This window comes from Varroa jacobsoni, unplaced genomic scaffold (assembly GCF_002532875.2).
Source record: "Varroa jacobsoni isolate VJ856 unplaced genomic scaffold, vjacob_1.0 scaffold_1424, whole genome shotgun sequence".
NCBI classification, from domain to species: Eukaryota; Metazoa; Arthropoda; class Arachnida; order Mesostigmata; family Varroidae; genus Varroa; species Varroa jacobsoni.
The window spans coordinates 99,278-124,210 of NW_019214326.1; the positions used below are offsets into that span (position 1 = coordinate 99,278).

General features: G+C 40.4%; 1 protein-coding gene across 1 annotated transcript in view; it reads right to left on the reverse strand.

Moving 5' to 3' along the window:
- LOC111269919 (centrosomal protein of 104 kDa) overlaps window positions 1-24,933 on the reverse strand; it is an 83,650-nt gene that overhangs the window by 33,977 nt on the left and 24,740 nt on the right. The window contains exons 2-10 of the mRNA XM_022849844.2: window positions 23,050-23,141; window positions 22,741-22,825; window positions 16,040-16,178; window positions 15,874-15,939; window positions 6,421-6,446; window positions 5,935-6,044; window positions 4,318-4,373; window positions 3,893-4,048; window positions 523-645 (exon numbers count right to left, since the gene is read on the reverse strand). Coding sequence (XP_022705579.1) covers window positions 523-645; window positions 3,893-4,048; window positions 4,318-4,373; window positions 5,935-6,044; window positions 6,421-6,446; window positions 15,874-15,939; window positions 16,040-16,178; window positions 22,741-22,825; window positions 23,050-23,141 — 853 coding nt within the window. The remainder of the gene's footprint in view (window positions 1-522; window positions 646-3,892; window positions 4,049-4,317; window positions 4,374-5,934; window positions 6,045-6,420; window positions 6,447-15,873; window positions 15,940-16,039; window positions 16,179-22,740; window positions 22,826-23,049; window positions 23,142-24,933) is intronic.

Consider the following 24,933-nt stretch of genomic DNA (forward strand, 5'->3'; position numbering starts at 1 on the left):
ATTTATCGGCGGGAAAAACTTCTAGCGAGCTTTTTTCCCTGTTTCCTTTGCTTTGAAGGCCGTGTAGCACAATGCCTTCAAGCGGATTTAGGATGTTAGTAAAAATCATCCCCGTCTTTTTGTCCTCTCAGTTTGGACCAGCCATGCACGCAACAGCTGATCACTTTGTAACTGACAAAGCTCGCTTGCTCCAAAACGCACTAGACGCACCGTAATATACGACTACTAATGGAAGGAAGATAGTAGGCATGTTTGCCATAGCCGATGACCCCCCAGTATTTTCAGCAAAGGTGAATTTTGGGTTATTTGTTTAAGCAAACTATTTTCGAAAGTTGTTGTTTTCCATTGATATTCGTAAGTACTTCAATGTTCCAGCCGAGGAAATTCAATTTCGTATGATCGCGTTGTTTGATATTGCGAAAAGCGCCTAAGAGAAAAATGTCTGAATTGATTAAAGTCTCTTTGTTCATAGCTGTTTGTTTCATTGTACATTAGCTTCTAAACTCTCAAAAGATAACGTACCTTACTATAGTGGGTTGTTGTGGTCATGTTAATTTGTTGTTGACCGCCTGCGGTGACGGTGGAGACACCTTTCTCTGGCGAAGGCACCGGTCCAGGAACGACGGAATCCCGTTCCGGATTGTACTGTAATGGTAACGAATAGTATGTCATCGAAGAAAATGACATTGAAACTCTGTGCCGTCCCCTTCCCTATGCTCTATAAACCGATACCCGGCGATGCTATTAGGCGCTATGAGACGTCAAAGCGAGGTCAATTTGTCGCTGCGTTGAGCATATGAGTTACAATAATAGAGTACAAAAATAATTCTGATCTGTAAACGCTTCCTCGCAGAGCAATTTACTTTTGAACTCACAGAGATTGTATCCGAAGGTAGCTACGTGCGTTTCCAATTTTCGCTTCGTACCGCTTGTTATTGGACGCCAACTAATTTATATAAACCTCGCGAATATGAGGAGTTCTGTGTCTTTTGCGGTGGTCCTTAAATTACGAGAAAAATATCAGGACATAGGACCGGTTGTGCTTTGCGTAGTGAATGTGTTCGTATATATTTGATAGGTTTTCTATATTCGGGTATAGTTAAAGTGTCGGCTTTTAGTATTGGCTCTTCTAAGTGCACATTCATCCTGTATCGGCCGAAGCATGCCACAGGGGCTTTACACGTAGACTGGAAATGTGTCAGCTTCATACGCAACAGGTAAAGATCCACAAATAACGACTTGTTTTTTTCTTCTTGTGTGCATTTCCACACCACGCACAATTTAACTTTTTTTTTTTACGCAGTACGAATTTCATAACTATGCATGCATTTTAGTACAAAGGCATTTTTTCATTTTCCAATTTCAAACTTTACATGGAGGTTTATTCTAATTGTGGCAAAGCTTTAGCCAAGTGCTTAGTCTTTGCCTTTTACCATTGTCGTCGCTTTCGAAACATTCAATACAGATATAGCGCAAAGAGTTAATACTTGTTTCGAGAAAGCCTTTTGTTTTTAGGTCCGATTGATTTTGTGTTACTGTAACACTACGAAGGGTACCATTTTTAGCATTAGGAAAACAAGTACCAATGATAAAAATAATTCTGTCTGACGAATGGCTTAATAGCAGGTAGTAGTATGTGATTTTCTGTGGAGTGAAGCAGACTAATCACGTTTAATCACGATACAGTAGCGATCGGGATAGATTTAGCCTCCAGAATTTGAGATAATCTGCAATTGTGTTGCAGACCCAGACCTGACCCTGTTCGGGTTTGAATCGGCATTACCAGCTAAGTCTTGCCATGCGCCCTCTTTTTAAAGACGCCCGCTTCCTATCCTGTAGTTTTTTTGCCGTCAGCTTTAAGAAGAGGCGCTACGTCAAAACATGCGCTGGGTCCTTAAAGCATCATTTTTCTGTATCACACGATAATAGCACCTGGTTAGCAGTAGACGCTGACTAGCATTCAGTGTCTTTCAAGAACCATCTTTGTTCGTTTCGTATGCTTATCCTAACTAAAGAGAAAGTCCTAGCTAAGAATAATCGGTTTTGTAAACAAGCGTCGCGTCGCGTGCCGAGCACTCCTTATCGTGTTTTATGTGTGCCACTGCTCGCCAACATACTGTGTACTTGACGAATATTGCAGCTTCTGTCACCATCGCCGCTATCAGCGCTGTACGAATCCTTCAATCTTCCTTCGGGCAGTACCTCTGGAACGGCAAAAAAAATTTGCATCCATGCCCCCACTGGTCACCCTTGGCCGTCGCGACCGCCTTTTATTAGCTCCCTCGGGCCCATGGCGGATATATGTGAATAGCCAGAACATACACATGTTTATAAACACAAATGAAGTATTTACAGATAATCCGACCAGCAGCAAGCTACACAGTACACTCCTGAAATTATCGCACAGTTGCAGGGCCGCTTTGTAGAGATTATGTTAAGCACAAACCTGCAAGAAAGCAACGCAGGCGTATAGACCGAGGTGGGGGGTGGGCTAATCAACGCATCTTGTTCGGGATAGGTTTCACTAATGCAGGATTCATTGAGGGGCGCTGTTCCTTCGCCTCTACCTTCCATTAGACAAAACCGCTATTAAAAAAGTTTGCATATACGTGGTGAGGGACGCGTAAAAGTGGGGATTGCTTATAGTTTTTCCCAGCCACAAAGCTCACCAGGTACCCTTGACGTCCAACCGCTATTTCCGCTAACTTCTGCATAGTAATACCGGCTTAAATCAGGCTTTGGGTCGTAAAGGAAGATAACGAACGCAAACGAGTGGCTTGATTAAACATTTCGCAAGGTCCACTTATCCGCAATGGCTGAACTTTTTTCTGCAGTTTTCAGCTCCATTTCGTGTCTTCTTTTCGTACCGAAAAGGTGACGCTATCTTTTGGACGTCTAAACAAATGAATAATAATGTTAATAAGATAGCAACCTAATCCAATGACCACGAAGCAAAAAAAAAGCGAGCTCGCCATAATGAATCTACTTCTTGCCCAAAGAGATGTTCTGAGGTTCATGACTAAGACTATTTCGATTTACTACGTGGCCTACTCGCATTCAAGGGGTTCACTCCAATCTCTCGTTTTGTTTTTTTCCTTTTAGGTACTTACTTCGTACGCAGTGGAAGTAGCAGATAGGTAAAACGTAAAGTACTCTCTTACTGTAGAGATTAGAAAGTTTAAGTTAGCTGTATAGATTTAGCTCATCATTCTCACGACGCCCTTAATCTAAATTATCTAGTGTAGCAACAGGATAATCCTCGTACTATTGTCTGGACGCAATCATTGCTGGTCAATCCTACATATGTGCCAGCCGGCTCATCAGTTGGCAATCGTCCTTAAATAACAGTAGAAGGAGCAGACGTACTTTTTTTTTACAGGTATTTTATTGCATGCTTTACTGCAATCTTCCAAGGGAAACAACTTAGAGAATTTTATTAATGACGAGCTGAAACACCGCATAACTTAAAAACGACAAAAAGTGAATTAGAGCAAATTTGATTTTCTCGAAAGTTATTTAATATCAAGAGAGAATGTTACATTCGAAATACGATCCAGTTCTATTAGCTATAAATGATCTAAATCAGAAACGTACAGAGTCTTCACTTTTCTTCAATTTTGATGTCAAAAAGCTGTCAATTTTATAAAAATTCGTTGTCCTGCTGCAGCTTTCGTTCCTTACGAACGATCAGCCTTTTGGTCAATAGTGTTTTGGTTCACAGAAGATGTGTTTACTTGTTTCAGATTTTGTATCTGTAAAAAATCGTATTGATAAAATACGACCTTTTCAAAGTATATCGTATTCAGAATTTTAATGAACGCAAAGACAGGAGGACTCAAAACATGTACTAGCCTTTACTTTTGTTTCCTTTATTTTTCTATTCACTACTCACCCCCTCCATTTCCATAAGTTCTGGGAGACGCAGATGTTCATATGCATTCATGCGATACGTCTGCATATCGTCCTTGATGCGTCGCGCTCGATCAAAATCTTCAGTTTCCACCGCGGTCTGCTTGTCGATCATCATTTTAGCTAACCTCTCGCCTACCTGTAATCCATTTGCGAATATCGATTAGGCTAGATGTTGTACTAACATATGGGTATGAACTTACCACTACTTTCAGCAGCTTCGAAGTGAAGTTGTATAACAACGTTATGTTAATAGGAAGTGGTCGATACTTAGGGTCTAGTGAGTGGCTAAATCTCTCAATGATAGTTCCGCACTGCGAGAAACGTAATAAGGAAAAGTAGGCTGATTTGAAATGTTAAACGATGCAATAAAGCACAAGCGAGTTGCAGTTCCTTTTCGACTCATACCTTTTGTAATTCACCGATAGCATGCTTGAGTTTCTTGGCGAAGATAAAGCGTTCCTCTGTAATCATAAAACGATCAACGTCAGGAAGTATATCATTAGACAGGGGGTTACCCACAGGCTAAGAGCTTGGATACTTTTAGCCTTGATTGGTTCAATATGGCGACTAATAATGCGTATATATTCCTCAGACGTTCATTTACACTATACGTTTTAAGGATCACTTTTATTACGTGAATACTTATATGCGGGAGAACAAATAACAGTCTAAAATGTTCCTTAAATATAGCCGGCCAACACTTTCAGCTAATGACTTCGGCTAATGCTTTCGGCGACAGCTTCTCACTGAACTAGACTTTTCTACCCCTTTCACAACCGTATTTTCCTGGCTCCCTCCCGTTCCCGGTACAGTCTTTCACTCTCATACGAGAAACTTCATATCTGTGAATCCTGCCTGATTTTTTTTTTATTTCTCTTCCTATTTCACTATCCTCAGCAAATCTTTTCTGTCAGTAGAATTACGTCCGCAGGGCCTGCCTCTTTCATGCGTTGAGTATTTTTGTTGGATTCCCTGTTCCCCGTAGCGAATTGAGAGTAATTGGCTTACTGAGACGCCACTATTGTACGGGTTTCTATGTGCTTTCCCTACATGTTCCGCTGCCCAGCCTCATTGGCGCCACTGAACCACCGAGTCTGGCGAACGGGTTGAAAAGAAATCTGTGGAAAAAGAAAAGAGCAAGCACTGACAAATTACGCCACTTTACGCTCCAACAGGTATCCGTTCAGGTTGAGCAGGCGGCGTCGCCGACTCGAAATAGGTTGGGCTAATATTGCAGAGTGATCAGACGACGAATGCGGACTTGCTTGCATATCATAGTATACGTAAGGGCCTGCATTGCGTGTTTAGATCGACATGGCTTGAAATGGTGAAGGAATAGGTATAAACTCGGCCCTTTTCTGACGATTCCTTCGGCATACGACTCTATAAGGTCGTCTGTTGTTGCTCTTGATGAATCATATTCAAATGCAGTCTGTTTTGCATTTGCTACACGACGAATGCCTCCATGACCAATGGATGAAAAGGAAGGCGCAAAAAACAACCGACCGTCGTTGCCTGCAGGACCGATTCAGTAGCAAACAACAACGCCACATCGAAAAGTTCGCTCGAACGTGAGCGAAGACGAAAGTAAACGGGGATCAATACGCGCATATTGCAAAGGTTCCTTGCTGTTACTTCTAGCTCTAAGTGCGAAGCTCATATCGCTTCCTCCTCTATATTCAGCCAGCTGAGGAGAACATTATCGCTGCTGGTTGAGTAAACAGTAACAGGTTACCAGTATTCCTGAAGATTGCAACTACATAGTGATGAAACCTCCACCATACAAAGCTACTACATGATGATGCACAGTCGAGTACGAAGAACATTATAAAAAACATTTGGCTTGCTAGAGTAGAGTCATCTGGAAGCCAGCTCGAGCTATTCACTCATATTAATAATTGCTAGGTCATATTGTGGTTACTAGGACAAATACGAAAGTGAACTTTTATAGGAGGATACTAGTGACGGCCATACATTTGGCGTTCCGTAACGTCTATGAAATTGTCGATGTATACAACGTACCGTTGATCGCGTCCCGCTTTTTGTGCTCAAGTTTCCTCAGAATCTGAGCGACCTCTCCGTCGACGTACATATCAAAGGCCAAGTCGTCCATCGGTGAGATTTCCTCGTTTCTATATGAGCCGTAGAAAATAACAAAGGTCTATTAGTAGTGTAAGGTTTGTTAGTATTGCTGCCTTAACAACGGCGGCTTATAAAGTGCACCCCCTGAGCTAATGATATAGCTAGATGTATAATGAACCGAAAGTGAGCTTACAGTTATTCTCTGTTTAGTCTTTCGTTAAAAAAAGATAGATTTATTCTCAAAGTACTTTTTCTTATTGGGAACCTGTTCTTTTCTCGACTACAAATCCACGTTATCGTCAAAGGTAAGCTTCTTTGGTGCCTTCAGTCCATTGCCATATCTAACTATAATAACTTTAATTGGTATTTCTCGTAAAAAATATTTTCGCACTACATCTTAGTAGATAAGGTACCGTTGACGCGTACCTTTTAATAATGCTTTGCCAGTTTGCCTGTAATATAAAGAAAAAATGTAATGTATGTTAAACCTATGTTTCACTGGTTAAACAGACCTATAAAAAAGCATAATTAATATTAGTTGGGGCTAAGCTTTACATGAGGGACTTGGCGGGATTAGCCCCCTTTAGGTTTACAAGAAAAGCCTGTTATGAATTTGGTGGCCGATTTGTCGGCTCCTAATTTTGAAATACTCTAATCAATAAGGGCTGAGCAATTCACGTACGATTATGCTTCTTTGAACTACGACTGTCTAATTTTCGTATAGATAAATAATTTGATATTGATTAACAATACAGTTTAAAGTGGCCTAATTGCGAAAACTTAACTTCTACTGTTTGCCATTATGTTTGAAAAATTAAGTAGGCGGCACCCTTATAAGATGGGCTAATTTATATTCTTAAAACTAATGACACGTTTAGTGGATTCTATCGCTCATTGTTACTGCTCAATGACCTAATTTGAGACGTTACGAAATCGTATGACGAAGAACTTTAGTAATGCAGTGTGCATCTTCATCATTAATAGCATGGAGCCAACCACAATTAAATATGATGGTTTTTTTTTATTTGGTAGAAAAAGCCTCATGTTAAGATTTGAAGCCGCAACCTCTGGCTTCTTTGGCCAGAGACCTATCCGTTCAAAAAATTAGACTAGGTTTATACTTAGCTAAAAGTAGATGCGGCATTGAAGTTTCGCATAAGCCTCTAGAACACGTAAATATAAAACGTGTGTTCACCCTGCTATGTGTGCTGCCAACGATGTAATTCCACACATTAAGTACACACATTTTACTCGTATTACGATTAATATATCGTTACTTTTGAAAATTGCACATACGCTATCACAAAACGCGGCGTCTTCAAGAGCGCTCTAAGCTTACACTTCTGTCAGCGTTCTCGTTTCTGCGCTAGAGGCCAGACGTTAAACTTAACGGCAGCTCTAGACGTAAACTTTAAGCATTTGAGTTTCCGCTCTGCAATACTGGAGCAACTAAGTTTGTTAATGCCAAAAAGCGCCTTCGCTCATACGCTTAGACAACATTTTTCAAGAAAAAAAACATTAAACCGAAAAAAGAAACCTAATCCAACGATGAAACCTTCTACCACGTGTATGATCGTTACCTATTTCGCGCATTGGTGCTCGACGAATTATCAAATTTTTGCCTTGCTTCAATTACAAAACAAATATTATTTTGTATATTTCTACTTTTTTTTTTACGAAGATGAGACATTAACGTTTTCACTTTGTATTAACAACATGTGCCTTATTTTTCCAGCACCATACGATCATTTCGTATATAAAACGGAGATTCTTTCACCAGTTTATTTCTGGAAATGTTTCTACTTTCCGGCACATTCCTAGTTCATGTACTAATTGCAAAAATTTCTTGAGAATCATTTCGACCGTCGTCAATGGAATCCCAAGCAGTTTAGGTGACCAGTAAGTTAGGTCCATACGTTGAATTATATAGCTAGAAGTTAAACTTTTGAAGAGACAGTTTTGGCTTGGCGACAGAGCTAGCCATTTTCGCGCTAAAGCGAACATTGAACTTCAGAATAATACAGGTAAATTTAGCTTGGTTTCACGCCACTGCTCGTCTATCTAAAAATTTGTATCAAATTCGGAAGATACCCGAACACACATAACGAAAGAAGCAATTCACAAGCTCCAGAAACAATTGACACTCCAAGGCTACCGTTGTCGCCCCTAAGCATAATCGCAACTTTACCAGTGCAATGGGATATGTAAGTTAAGCATGATATTGAGGCAAGTTGAATTTACGCTAATTAAAATAGAAGTTGGAGAAAAAAGCATCATTATATCGTATTTTGTAAAACTGAAGCACATCAGCGCCAATATATGTATGTACAGGTGGATTATGCCGTGACTTTTTTCTATTTATCCCTTTATAGAGATGCTGTTAAGGTTTTTGAAGTTCACTTCAACATTATCAATCAAGTCACGTTTGTTCGTTGCTTCTCCGATCAACAAGTATTTGGAAATAATCGGACGGCTTTTCACGCTTATCTAACATTCAGAGCAAACAAAGGGCTCTTAGTGTTCCATTTGCTTTCATAAGGGCGCACAATATTTATCTGAACGCCCCTATAGCCCTTGAATTTTAGCTATCACTACTTAGTAAACTGCGTTTTAATACAATGAAAGCAAGGAACGCATTAGCGTAACGGGCACGCCTAATTCGTATGCTTGATGAATCTTGAAGCACGAAAATAAATCGAATAACCTACCATCATCAGTGACCGAATTGATAGGAAGTGTGAGTGCAATATCAATCAATCAATCAATCTCAGTTTTTTTTAAATAAACCTTGGCCATTTTTCTTCAGTCTTCTTCCAGTCTTTATTCTCTCACAAAATCGACAACCCTTCCGGGGGGGGTTATTGTCACCGCGGCGTTACTTAATATAAGCATCTCAAAGTCTATGAAGCTTTACCACAAATCGGTGCTTCCCGTAAAAAACGGCCTTGTTAACCGCAGCGAAGGTACGGCAGAATCTCGAATTCCGCCTTCTTTTTTCGATGTAATCTGCTGTTGCCGTTGCTTGCAATGGGCAGTGCCGGAAACACCCCTTCTACAACAGTAAGAAAACATCGAGCGAGTACATTTGCCAGGCTTTCCCTCTGAGTTGATACCAGAAGCGCCTTCGATTACTTTAGCTAGCAAAAGACGTAAGCCATTTGATTTCCAGCCAGCCAGCTTGCAGGGGAAGTATCCCACATCCCCAAATGCAGTCCGGGATAAATGCGTTGCAGGAATAAACGATACAAGGCCTCTTGGTGGGCTAGTACTAAAGCCGTCGACTAGGGCCGTGAACAAACTAAGCACACTGAGATAATTTGCTTTCTGATCGAGTTTGGGCCTGGCGGCTGGAATACGTCAAATGAACACAGGCGAAGCTTACATAATATAAACAAAAGTGATGATGACACGAAATGATTAAATATGCTTTATCGGGCACGTGGTTATGGGAAGTAGACAATGATGACACAATCACGTGACATATCACAGGGGAGTAGAGAGAAGGACCTGGTGGAGGCAAATAATCGCAATTGCCCGTAGTAAACGAACGTTGCCTACGATCGTATTTTGAAGCTAACGTAGTTAGTTTAGGCGAAAAATGAACTGCAATCACGATAGAACGTGGCGATTATGTTGCAGCTTATTGAATAACATGGAGGAGAAAAGCAAGGTAATAGGGTCTTACGCACCACCGAAAATATGATTACTCCGCAAACAAACATGCTTACTATAATAGCTTAATTATTATTTGCGGGGTTGGAACATCCCAATTGTCGATATTCATGCAAATCCAGAAACGAAAGTTCTAAGTAAAGCCTCTTTGTTGTTTCCTGCTTTTTTTTTTACAAACAAAGACCGCAATAATTTGCCTTTTGCAATATGCAGTTATCGTCTGAAGATATATTTGTGTTAAAAAAAAAAAGCTATGGTCTCATCGCTGTTTTAGCATTCTCGCCTAGTGCAATACACACCGCTATTAAGTGTTGCGTTAACGGCTGCATCTCATAACAAAAAGGGTTCGACGTTCTGTTGTTTGAGACCCGCTTACGAGCATCAACCCACCCCAAGGCGATTCAGCTTCATCAGACTTCCACGCACCCATGCCCTACGCCATTCACACGTTCTAAATACCTAGTCTGTTGGAAGTGATAGGCGCGGTACCTCTTCAGTGCCTGGCCAAGCACGAAATGAAACACGCCCATCTTTAGCTCTGCCACTACTGGGGGGTTCCCTGGAATAGGATCGCAGAGCTATGCTTTGAGGTTATAAAGGGTCAAAGGACAATATATCGTCAAGCCAAACCGGCCAAGCGACGGCGCCTCCCTTTTTTTTGCCAAACTAACGTAAAAGAGTGTCATTACAGGGATTCCCTACACCGGGGAAAGCCGGTTGCGTTGCGAGAGAATAGAAGTAGAAAGTTAATGGCAGCCTTATATGGTGGCTTTTTTTTACTACTGAACACTTATTTTTTCCGTTTATCTTTTTCTTTTTCCGTGTTTTGTCCTCTTTTTCGGGCTGCTACCACAATGCGTTGAACTGCTTTAGGCTGTCCGGCCTCCAGATTGCCTTACACTGTTCCCTCACAGGCTGCTAATTTTAAAGTGCCTAAGCGGCGTAAGGATTCGATTCTACGATGCTGCTTTCAAAAGCACGCCGATGTGAAGGTTATCAGCTAAGATACCCGAACGTTTCTGGAAACAAGAAAATTTATTGATTGTTATAGGTATCTGTTTAAGCTGTTCCAGATTAGACTTCGATGCCAACAGCAGCTGCAGCGGTATCGTACACTGAAGCTTAATTGCTATTTATTTTCTGCATCCTGTCCACCTTTATCAGAATACACGCTATCTTTGAACGTAAAGATAACAGGACGATATGACCAGATAATCTCGCCTTTCCACTTGCAAATACCGAGCTTCTCATTGTAAAGGCGGGAAGTTGTTCTGCTGATTGTTTCCTGCAGCGTCATGCCGTCGGAGCGAACATGTCGTTCGCTCCGACGGCATGGTTTATGCTGTTTCTTGGTTTGGTTAGCATCATTGATATCATGATTATTTTTCGGAGAATCGCTAACTAGCTCTCTAAGGTAACATGCGATGATCCGCAAGCCTATGGACGAGCACAATTTACTATTGGTGAGTAGTATACTAAAAAAAAATAGGGTCGATCTGTTAATAATAATTATCGTTCTTATCAGCACAATGCTTCTACGCCGTTACTCTCGCCCATTTCAGATAAGCATATGTAGGGGAAATAGGTTTACCGTTAAAACAATACAGGAAGTTCTTACCACTCCGTCATCGACCTCTTCGGCATCGAGAAAACTGTGTTTCAAAAAAAGAAAATTTTAAATGTAATTTTGGAGAAATTGAATAAATGTTCTCGTGTGAAGTGGAAATTAGTCTATTAATTACGAGAACTAGTTTAATTTTCAATTAAAACTTAGAATTACTATACAAGTTTATAATTATTATATATAAGAAACTGATGCACAATATGATAGATAAAACCAACTAGATATATATACATATATATTGGGCTGTCAAGAACCACTAACCATTGTTTGTGACTTTGGCTTTTAGGTCACATATCTCACATAATACGAGATACGGGGATCGGCGTTGGTCTCACTTCGACGCTGGTATTTGTTAGTAGTGGATGTGTTGACAATGTTGGAATATTATAATAAGAGTCGAGATAGAGCGTTTTGAGAACGAGTGGAAAAGCTCGCTCTCTGGTATTTTATCACGCTCAAAAGAACAAATTTTGTCTAGGCCCATAAGATAATGTCATAACGGCTGTCCATGGTCAAGATGCATTATCAAGAATAAAATGAAGCTAATTCTGTCGCATTCTTCACGTAGTGGCTGACCAGTTCGGAAGACAAGTTCATTAAAAATTGAACCAGGCTGACGCGTAAGTCACCATGATGTCGGCAAGGAACCACATCACTTGACGAGAGCTAGTTAGAAAAAAAGCCCACGAATTAACTTAAAAAATTTACTCGATTGGTAATTCAGTCTGCAAAACCCTACAGACACCCAACGAAAGCCGAAACTCTATGTGCAAAAATATGGATAATGTGCAAATAAATCATCTTGGTCCACAATCTGCGACAGGGCTGACACCGTGAAGCTACACTTCCTGTAGTAGACAGGTGATGTACATTATAGGTCGCTCTCGTCTGAGACATCGATGGATTTCAACCTCTACCATCAACAGCTAAGAAGATCATAGCGATCAATACTTTTCCGCAAGCCATACTAATAGCCTTTAACGCAATAAAAACGGAAATCGTTGCGTTTATCCTAATAGTGGGGCAATGTGATACCATCGTTCCATTGTTAAAATGTGTCAATACGTCAATTATACTCACTGACATGATCTATATTAGAAAGCCGAGCTCTCAAGACGCTTAGCAGAAAACCTCTCTGTTGTTTTTCTTTGCTGTGTATACACAAACGCTTTAACATAGTCCGCTAGAAGGTAACATGTCTACAATGGCCAAGTTGGTCGCTAATACACAAACCTCGTATGACTAATCGCATAGTAATCAACACTCAGCTCCCAGACAAGTTGGATAACTTGAAATCATTGTACCAAATCTAGAAAACAATGATTTTTGCATAAAAACTATGCAGTCAACGGTGAAATAGGATGTTGGGCCATTCCTTATCCGGAATCAAAGACATTATAACACCGTTTTCTTTTTAATAATTTGCCACAATTATCCTTTCATCATAATTCTTCGGGCAAATCGTACTAATTGAAATCTCTTTCTGGCACCAAACCCTGTACAATTAGCGTAACATGGGCGTGCCCACACAACGAACTCTTATTACCGCTCGCTGCGTTCGGCGCGAAACTCGCATTACCTAACAGTTGCATTGCTACCAGTCAACGGTATACCGGGTTTCGTCGTAATTCGTGGCATTCGTAAGTAATGCCGTTTATGTTTCCGCTATAGCGTACTGCATTGCGCTATCGCATCTAAGACAGGCTTTATTTTTCTCGTTTGGCACGCCGCCGTCGCACAACCGTAAATCCGTTTTTTGTTCTTCTTTCGTTTAACGTTTCGCGGCAGTTTCTGCGAACGCTTATAGAAGCCGGTGAATTTCTTGTTGCGTTTTCGTCACTCTAAACCCCTTGGTGTCACTCTCTTTCCTTTTGTCATTTCTGTGCTAGCGTTCTGGGTTTCTTTTTGTTGGGCTTGCATATACTTATGCTAGCTATGCGGAATATATCGTCTGGGCTGTAGGGTAAGGCGCGCCTCTCGCTCTGTGTTTCTGAAATTCGTTTTGTTTGTAGCCAGCCTGCGCAAATCCGCTTTTATGAAGGGAAAGCAGGACTTTTCAGCTTCCAAGTGGTGACCGCAGAAGGGCTGCAATATTTGGAAATATGGTGAGCGAAGTTACAAGTTGACTAGGCTAGATGGTAGCAGAGTGGACACTTTGAAGCACGTCTATCAAATATCTCTTTTTGTTGTTTCGTACAATTTCGATATATATATATATATATATATATATATGGACATAATCGTCCATTGCAGATATTGCTTATCGTTACACGTTACGACCTTATAGTGGAACGATCTAATTAAAATCAGTCAAACTTTAAATACGAGGCTTATTCGCGTACATGAATGCAGTACGTACATATATATGCCTCGGCAAATTATTTTTTTTTACTAGAAAACTAGTCGAGCATAGAAGTTTAAATATTTACGCAAATAAAGTGTTGACTACTTCTAGTTCTAATTACTCATTCTGTCAGCTGAAGTTCGTATACAACTAACAACTGGATGCGAACTGTAGTAGCTAACGCTGTTATCACTTTTATGTATATCACATATACGCAATATAAGTGGAAAAAAAACTTGCACATTATGCTCGATTGGCCGATCTAACGTGGCTCAAACTTTAGAGAAGGTCGTCCTGGCGAGAGAAGGCCAAAAATTTTAGACAGGCTCAAAAAAACCGTAGTCGTCATCAAATCACTTACTGACTCTCTCCCTTCCTTCATCTTGAGTACCCATCAAGATTTGGCGAGCCAGAAGGTTCAAGGAAACGATAGATAAAAAAAATGGGCACAATCTTGGAAAAGAACAATACAAATATGCATGTATGTCACCGTTAGCTGACCTGCGAAATCGGCTGGTTGCTAGGAACACTTGACAGGAAATGCAATCGCAGACGCAGCATATCTTCGAAGTTATGACTGCCCAGGACTAGCGCCTTTGCAGCTGCCTAAGCCGACCAGTCAGGCAGAAGTTAGATATATTGAAAGTTCCGATACTACAGTATAAGCTTGTTATGTCCGTATGTGTATCTATGTATAGACTCAGTGTGCAAGACGACAAGAATGAAGCGAAGCAAAAGAAATTCATTCCTGAGGAGTTTGGTGTAAGTCGCGGGGACGCTCTCATACGTTCGTCCACGCTGTATTTAGTGTGCCAAATAAAGGCTGCCTCGCGGCCTGTAGGAACCCTGCTGCATCGAAGTAATTCTGACGGAGTTTTGCAGAGACATGCAACAGACAAAAAAGATTCTATAAATAATCAGTGATAAATGAGAGGAAAGCAAAATTTTAAGAATGACACAGTGTTACTTGGGGTTTATTTGTTTTTTTTTTTCATATAGATACGAACGATGAAGATAAGATCAGGTTGGTGGTGCTACGATGAACATAGTACACAATCACTAGATACCATAAAAGACTTTTATGTTTAAGGAGCCACTATGTTACGAGTTTTACGTCCGGTCCAGACAGCTGGCTCTTAGCACGAAATGATGTCTTTCTATGCTCGCGCTTGGAACTAGACCACGTGTCCCTAAAATTAATAGGCAAATATGTTTACCCACTAATCTATCACGGGGACTATTTAAGGGCCCTATATAAAGTACCCCATTAATGTAGTGTACTTTCTACAGCCTGGCTATCAATTTTTGTAAAGAAGCAAAGTCAGTTCACTGCATAAAGAAACAACAAATTTGGCAGCTTGAATGAGATCAAGATAGAAGAATAGTTTCATCTTTCGACGTAATTACCCTACTCCGTTGGAGAAGAGAGCCGTGGAAGTATTTCGAAAAATTCAAACTACGTTTATCAGTTATACAAGATTTATGTTGTACCAGATTGGATGTCGTTTTTCCAAATTGTGCTAAAACGGCTTTCGGAAAATTTGACTTAGCTTCAGCATGTATTGAATTGAAATTTTTCCTCATAGTACCGCTTTTGTAACAAGATGCATATGTATTGATTTTAAATACTTGTTTTTGTTACATTGGAACCTGACAGCCGTTGACGTGTAACGTTAACTGTGACATTATCGATAATAATTGTTATAATAATAGCGACTGCTATAGTAATAGTACAACTTTTATAACAAGAGCAATTCATCTGCATAAATTAACTTATCTCCCTTTTAATTCAATGAAAATAATTTTAACCTGATTTGAAAGTGTATTGAAAGTTATACTACTACTGCATGCCGAACAATCTATTTATATAGGAGAAAATATATCTACTTGAGGATTCGTATAGCTCTGATTGCTTCAGTATAATTTGTAGTATACCCACGGACAGTTATCTTCTATGTTTCGAGTTTTACCTCCGGTAGGCATTCTATCAGACGGCTGGCTGCGTTCCAGCCAAAAGCGAAGTCCTACACAGTTATCCCGTAGTTTTTGAACTTTCCTAATAAGATGGAATATACCTCACTTATACAGTCAATACAGTCTAAATTATATAGCTAGCAGTGAATAATCTATTAACTTTCAGTCGAACAATAGCTTAGGGGAGAGACGGAACGCCTGAGTCGAAAGCTCAAGGAAGTATTGACGCACTTGAAATACAGTTGTTGCACAAGGCTATGCTTACCCCTGGATCAGACGTTTTCACGAGTGGATCATCATCTCCAATGATATTCAGCGCAATGATTCCGACCTGAAAAACAAGCAACACATGACATTACGACGGAAAGCCATCGAAGCAATTTTTATACGCGATAAGGCAAATAGGAGTGATTGAACTTTCATTTTCTCACCTGATTGTAGACGTTGTGCTTGTTTACGTGACAGCCGTGCACGAGCAACTTTACGAATTCTCCTACAGCATCGACAAGAACGGATTTGAGCTCGCGACTCTTGTACTCCGAGTGTATATTATCAGCAAGCGTGATTTCCCTGCAAAACGGAAAACAACGGAACTGTCCGTTAGGGTAGTAATCAATAATGGCTGCAACAACAGTAAAAACGGCGACGGCTACGACGAAGAGATAAATACGTAGTAGCAGGATAGGCGTCACCAAATACAGGCCGTTCGTCTCACTGCTTTAACTTTCCGTGCTCATTAATACCAAGCTAGACTGCTATATAAAATAGAGTCAAAATGCTACTGTAAGCGGCTTACGTTGCCCCATTGTCGTCTAATTATGACAGTAGGTAGCACAAAGGGCTTTCAATGAGCGCGTTGTTCTACAATTGAATCACTGCCATGGCTAGCCTAACTAACCTGGTCCTGTTGGAATCGGATGAGACACACGAAGTTAATAGGCGTGATAAATCGCCTCAGGCCTAGTCACAGTGTAATGCAGGAACGAACAGCATGGTCACTTCAAAGATCCGTAGCACGCTTGTTCAAATCCGTAGCAATCTCACGCCAGATATTTATGATACGGGCCATAAAGTAAAATAAATGGGACCAACAAACCAGTTCAGATGAATGTATGGGTTACCATTAATGGCGTTAAACGATACTTGCCGAATCTCATGCGACTTGCAAATTTGTGAATAGCTTCCCGTATTATTATTTTATTAGGCTCCCATTGTCAAATAGAAGACAATTGTCCGCTTCAAGTGAACGTGGCCTAGCGTTATATAGCCTATTATAGTCTACTCCAGAGACGCTTTTACCAGCTTCCATTGCAATTTGTGTATATTGATGGGCTTTTTCTATTCGGCTGCTCGTTACACAACTCTACGGCGTGTTGCATTTCGATTTGCCGGCCTATTTTAAACGAAGGCAGTAAAATTGAAAACAGCTATGTACGACCACTTTTTTGTGCCATTAACCACTGATTCTTAATAATATTCTTTACGTAGTTCCCTTTATAATTTATTTCACCGTCATTCTGAAACATCGACACCTTGAAGTAAACGACAAGGAACACCTTGCAATGCTATGTTGCCGTGCTAAAGGCATTTAGTAATTCAGGGGATTAGTTTGTATCTCTGCCAGTCCAACTTCGCAGCGTGCCCTTCTATACGTCACCACAACCGTAACCTATTCGAAAAGCGTTCTCCTATGGCGATTTGATGTCGCGAATGCTTACCCCCCTATGACTTCCGTCCATAAACAAACCCAGACGCAAAGAGCATAAAATTATACCCATCGACCATCTACCTCCAGGAGGACGTTATGGCGATCCTTCATGTGTTTTTTGAGCTGATTATTGATACTCCTGCTGAGAAGCGATGTGTTTTGATCCTTTTGATAATTGATGAATCGAACTACTGGCGGCACAGATTTCACAAGTGGCTCGCAGAAAGTATTTTTACTATATCGTTATTTTACACGGCAATTTGTAAAGGGGCGAATGCGATTTTAGCAGTCACCTATCCCTACATTAAGTCGTGGCTAAGTATGGTTAATAAAATATATTCTACAGTGAATATATTCATAGTTAAAAATATTATTAAGCATCTCTTTTGTTTACGTATTGATAATTATATTCTCGATCTGTAGTTGCCAGCAGAGTTCATGGGGTCATTTTGCCTACTTTTTCCCTGGCTATTATTTATGATTGGTAGTCGAACTATATTCCAGCTATTCCCGAACCTGATTAGCTTCTGGTCGCTGATATCATCAAGTGTAGTAGCTAGTTACGCGATACGATACACAGACTCCTCTGCCCCTGTGGCGATAAAAACAGCAAACATTCAAAGTGCTAAATCAAGTGGAAGAAGGAGTTTTCATAGGGATAAACGGCACAGAGTAAGGCACACGAGAAAACCGTGACGGCAGCCAAGTATAAATAAGCACGAAATCAATAGGATAAACGTACGAGGGTGTGCGTCCGTTTAAAGTTTTTACATGGTGCGAATCGGACCTCTTCGGATCAAACGACAGGCTATCGCATCCCGATTTCTTAGAATTTGGTTCAAGTCAGGAGCTTCAGCAGCCTCAGCCTCTATGGAACACGTATATGGACGTGTATAGTCTTGAACCTTGAGTTACTTTAAGTTGTTAGCATCCGGCGAACGTGTAACGAAACTCGTTGTAATATTGCCTTTGCCCTGTCACTCACGTGCTGCTGGCATTCTGTCCTCATGTGAGAGGTCTGCAGTTTTTTCCCTTAGCCATAGCCAGCTCAAACCTAAACCGTACCGGCCACCTCTGGGTGAGAGAAAGACAACCATTGCATGCACAGCTGTACGCGTTTCCATGCACATGTTTTGTATGACGCTTTCATTCTCCTCGGAAATGGAACGTCGAGCAGGAGCTTCGTTGCTAAATGATCGCCGAGCCGAAGGCCAATAATAATACTACCACTGCGGCGTCCAACTGATTTTCCGGATGCTGTGCCGCCCAGTTAAGATTACTACGCAACTTCTGCTTTGCAATTCCACAGTGGGACAAACTGGCTGAGTACTCAGAGGTGCAGGGACGTTGCTTCGACGGCTTATCATCCAGCGGTCTGATATGCGGAGAAACTCGTTTTAGCGGGCACGCCACCACCCCTACGCTTTACGCAAAGTAACGTGCAAACTTATAATTCTCACTTTGTTTGTACGTGTTAATGCGTGTGGGTATGCTCGTACACATGTTTCATCATTATGTTTCTATTCTGTCAGCTTTATATATGTTGTTTTCCCGCACTTGATTTACTTTTTTGCGTTCGATTCACTATATGTGCATGTGCAATTATAAGTGTGTGTACGTATATATTGTCACGTGAGCTGACGTAAACCTTAAACGTATCTTGAGCCAATTTGATTGATGTACTGATCGACTGTTTTCAGTACTGATCGTCCTAACTAGCCTCGAGCAGATGGATGCCAGTTGGGCAAGGCTAGAGGTAAGTGAAAATGTTTTTTGCAAAAGCCACGCACACAGTTTAGCATGCCTACAAAAGAAGAATTCGATAGAACCTCTGATATTGTACACGGTAGTTATTATTAAAAAAAAAAAAAAAGACGTGACTGTAATACTAATTTCACTGATATTAACATTGACCGACAACGTTAAAGATATCCGCCAATTACTTTTCAATTAGACAGGTAATTATTGAAGTGAAAAAGCTGAGAACCTAGAACAGTTAAAGGTCTAAGCGAGCTTGGCAAGTTAAGCTGAACCGAGCTGCCTTAAAAGGTGCTAAATAGTCATCTGTAGGCGCTAAATAGGCTTTTGACTCTACCTACAAGCCCCTAGAGCCTTTGCTAAAGGAATCGCATTCTACGAGCAGAGCTAATGGGTTCGAAAGCTTCGGGGCTATCATGTTTACGAATAGAAATCATTTTCGAGATCTTCTTGGCGGGTCCATTTGGCCACTAGATATAATTGCGCGGGTTGGATGACTAAGAAGTCTTCTTATTGAAAACCAACTTCTCACTTCTAGTGGCCAACTGGTTTTAGATGCAGAAAACAATTATAATAATAAAAAAGATTGGCGTTTTAAATAGGCAACTATAATATATTCTAACAGATTTCATTAGGATCCGGCAAAGGATTATCTTAACGTAATAAAACCGTATGCGAAAAAAGACTGCTTTAGTATAGACACCTCTCAGCAGTTGCGCTCAATAATATTACGAATGGTACCATCCAAGTACGCATTTGGGAAGGACCTGACTGTGTTTTAAACAAATATGTAAGTACATACACACTCAAGTTCTCTGCGGAACGACAATCCAAAGTAGGGACTCGCCGAGACGCATCTCTCGATTTTAAAGCAGAACAAACACGTCTTCTGCATTTAATTACTTGCAGACAGTTTGATCGTAACGAAGCAGAAGGCAGGGTCGCGAAGAATAAACAGAAAGTAAAACAACAATAAACTCAAAATCAACGTTTCCATTAACGCGTTGTGTAATCGGCCATGTTTATGACCTCGGAATATTTGTCTGATTATAGTAGTTATAATAATGTCTTGTCTAAAATGGGAATTTTTAAAGCAGAACGAAACGTCTTTAGCTGGTCCGTTCGGAAAATACGGACGTAAACTAGGTATAGTAGGTTAAATCTTTTTTTCACACGGTATGAAAAACCTTAAGAATCAAAGCACTCATTCATACGCCGACCTAGCCTCGACATTATTTCTTGCAATTCTTTCTCTTCGAAAGCATAGCGAGACAAATTCATAACAACAATAATAATAACAAAGTCAATTTTTTTCAGTAACAGGGTACAAAGTACCCCCAATTAGTGCCAAAACCTGTAGGCTAAGTAGCAAACAGGTTCTGCGCACTGAGCGCGTTGCGGTCATCGCCTTTACTTAAGCAATCGTTTATCGTTTTACTCCATTGGTTTTATTCTTTCTTGCGCCTGTATTCCGTTTCGGTGAATTATATAGTAGCATAAAAGGAATGTGTTGTTTCTGTATCTCTGTGCAGTATTTGAAATCCTCAAGAACCAACATCACCAATAACTAGATAGCTTGACTGATGGCAGCAGACTGAATTTCAGCCAGGCAGATGTTGTCCATCAACGAAAGTACACCTTGATTCCTCGAAGCAAATTTGTTCAAGAATATCTTCTCACCCCCCCCCCCCCCTAAGAATATCAGGCGAAATAATTTTTCTTCCCAAAAATACAGCAAAGCGAATTCTAGACACAGATTTAAATTACGACCAAAATTAAACGATATATTGTAGAAACGATATGCTTAAGCCAGCCATCGTTTATCGCTTGCTTTTCACCGTTTTAGGTAGTTGTGTATTGTTACGCCCATATAAGAACAACACGTTTCAGTTACTCGATAAACAAAGCAGCTTAACGATTGTTTGCTACGAGTGGCCTGATGTAGTCTGAAGTTTAGAAAGTAGATATCGTTCACTCATACTCGAAACGTCCGACGAGCTGGATAAACTGCTAGGAAGTTCGAAGAAAAAAAAAGGCCGTTTCTAAAGCAAATTCAACTCGACACAACCAATGAGAACTGCGTTCATGAAAGTTGTCTTTGTTTCTCTGTCGAGGTAACTTGCCAGAGGTGACCAAGTTTAGCGCGAGCTGTCAAGGATCGCACATACTGAGAATCGTGTCGATAACAACTCGTTTGCTATTGACTGCTAGCTACTATCCGCGATGAAAGACAATAAGGAAAACAAGCTCGTTCGCTCCTTTTATCGCTCTCCTTGGAGTCGCATCATTTCTAATGATGTCATTATGCATTTTGTTGTCAGCAATAGCATAAACAGTGTTACAGAATAAACCGGCACATTTAGTAGTGCCAACGCAAACGGTATCGACACAAGCTGCTGCACCGTTTCTACTGAATTTGTGCCTTTCAGCATTATGACCTTTGTCACGAGTAACAAAGAAAGCCGAACATACCTAATTGGTGTGATGCGAATACGGCACGACACCCACTGGTCCGGGTCGTGGCGTCGAAAATCTTTTCGATCCTGCCAATAGTCGCTGGACCAGTCAGCTCTTTCCCGTACGAGCACGTTAAACATGAACACTATACGGCAACATGTTGAAACCACAATAAACAAGGATGCGCCACAGCAGCAAATCAATGTCTATCAAAATTTATGAATCAATAGCCCATCGCTACTCAGCAATGTATTGATTAGAATGGTAATGATTTTGAACGTCTCCTGCAGGAGGAAAAGTTTTACATTGTACATAGATCCTTTTGTAACTTGTAGATTAATTGTATGTAAGCAAAGGCTCAAATTGTTATCATTCAAGCTGTATACAATTATTTGCCTTGTTATGCCCAATGCATAGCACAGTCGCTACTTTATATGGCATACGAAATATGTCGGTTTTTAACGTTCAGACGAGCGTCGTGTCAAGCTGACATCTCCCACTAGTCCCTAAAGAATACCACATTTTTGTGTATTATACGATTCGCCGTAACTTCAGCTTTTTGCTACCTGAGAGAACGACCCACGTCAAGTACGTGATCATTAGCTACAGGGTCTAAACAACTGCGGAAAGATAGACGCGAGCTTGATTTGTGCAACGTGTGCTAACGATTTTTTTCGCAAAGCAAGTCCAACGCGACAGCTATGTAGGTAACTATTTTATTTATTATAACTTACCTGTCTTATATTATCCTGATTATGCACCTGAACAGCACAGCTTATGGCTGGCTTTACACAAGCCAAATCAAGTATCACATAAGATTAAGCGTTGAGTCTGTTTAGAACGGAGATTCCTCTGGAATTACGCGAAGAGTTGCGACAACGGCGTTTCGAGTCCAACGCAAAATCCTCTACCTTTTCGTATGAATCATAAGCGCTTCATAGATAGTGATATAACTATCATATACACGATAAACAGTTATTTCGGAAAGCCTTTGATTTTTCGAAGAAATAACGCCATCCCATGTGTAGAAAAGCATGGGTAAAAGATAGGTGGCGTTTATGAGTCGTTAGTCGTAGAGCGTGTATAGAAAGTAAATCGGCTCAAACAATTATGTAAGAGGAAAATTGACTTTAAATAAAGAGTGTATTGGGCGCACTCTAAGTACTATTTATCTATAAAGTTAAGCTTATCTCTTATGTTGTACTTTACCCGAGGTGATGCCACTTAGCGCTCTGAAGAGACATGTCGAGCGATTTCGCGCCGATAGATCCTACATAAATGTCCATTGCACTCGCTGAAAATAATGCCCGAAAATACAAAAACAGAACAAGATCTAATAATTGCTTGACGAGAGAGACTCAGAGATCAAGCGGACGCAGAATGTCAGCGCTTACGACTACTACTGAAGCACGTTTCACAAATGAATTTTTCGGAAATCACGTTAGATCTCAGAATATCTCACGTAAAGATCAAATATGAAAAATAGCAAGGTGCAGTACCTCGTTGAACAACACTTACGGATACAAAACTGATGAGACAAGATCTGAATTCTGCAAATGCGACATTTCGACTCCATGCGAACGACCACTTCCTGTGGATAGTTGCAATACCTGAAATTCGTATATTAACGCACGCGTATGATTGACGAGCATTCATATCAATGACAGCATCTGAAGAAAAGGTTACCATTGAAAAAATTAAAGGAAACATCTTCATCTCATGAAGAATTTACAAAATGAGTCACCTTTGGCTTTTACACCTATTTCAACCATACTCTACTGCTGAAATCGAATGCACCTACACACTTGACGGTCACCTTTAAATCATGTATCTGGTTTTATATATTATTAGATCAAATTATTACTGCTATTTTCCTCATCTGATTAGATCATTTGCGGTAGATGGAGAAGGAAAAGAAGCTACAAAAACTCGTTGTATTGAAGGCATTGGACGAACGGATAGTGAGGACTTTTTAAATAAAGTCCTCACTGTCCGTAGGAGCGTAAAAGTATCTTTTTTAAAGATACTTTTACGCTCCTACACTTTGTACAGGAGTAATTGGAATACTGGAGGAGGAATATTGATTGAGGTTCGTACGGTCTATGCACTTTTAGGATTCTCGCGATGGGCAAACAGATATCTGTTGCCCCCGCTTGTTAAATGTGTGTCTCCGTAAAATGACATTGTAAATTTCCATTTGTTCACTTTCATCAAGATCCGACACTGGCTTTTGTCGTCCCTAAATGAACTAGATCGGAAACAGAGGAAAATTCGACTACTCGGAAAACAACGAAAATGGCAAGGAAGAAGAGCCGGTTATTACTGTTATTATTACTCTTGTGAACCTATTTCAAGTGTTATACCTTGATGAAGGCCAAACCAATTCTGTAGTACCTAATAGTACTACGAAGTATTGAGTGCCAATTATTGTATTACTGAGAGAGTACTGAAGTTTGAAGAAAGTTGATAGGGAATTCGTGTATGTACGTGCGTTTATTTTTCTCGTCCCGTTCCAGCCAAAGGCTTTCCAAGTACACGCAGTGCATAGAGCATTAGTACTGTATGACTAACTCTTGAAGTATTCAAATACATGTTATGTTCGCCCATGAACCTCCAATCATCTCGATACAGCGGTCCAAGCCGTTGGGGTGACAGGTTTACACACTGTGTCGGCCCTTGATTGGCTTCGTTAATTGTTTTGTAACGCGTTGTTATGCTGGCAAACCCGGCAAAATTTAAAATAGAAACATTTTTCCAGCGCTGTAGTTTGACACAACGCTAGCTAAGTTGTGAGCATGATATTGGCTCAACGTTTCCAAGAATCTTCTACGCTCAACTGTGGACTGGAACAGTGCAAGACCAAGCCGAAACAATAACCATTTTTCGTGTCTAACGAAAATAGTTCGACGCTCGATCTGGCCGCGCGCAACTTCGGTCGTTTAACAACCGGCCTCAGCTCAATAGCCATCGCAGCCAACCGAAGGATTCGTCGTAAACGAAACACGCCGACGGCGGGGGCCTTGCAAGTTTTTTTTATAGGCTTATAAAAACGCAATTGTCTATTAGCTTTTCAAACTCATCAATAAATAATTTTCAGCACGAAAAAGTAATTATACAGATTTCCGTCAAGCCCATAGCTCCTTGAGTGGTAGCAGAACATACATTTACATTTTTGCAAAAAATAGGGTAAAATTGACCCAGAGCTAAGTAATTATAAACCTATCCAGTATAGGAAATACGATTTTATACGTTATTTCACTTCATATATTGTTAGCAAAAAAAAAAAAAATAATTACTAGAGCTGTTAGTAGATATACTGAAGCATAATATATGAGTTAGAGTTTGCTAAGCGTACCCAATTACAGTTTGGCGACGGGTTACATATTATACTGTTAGCCATAA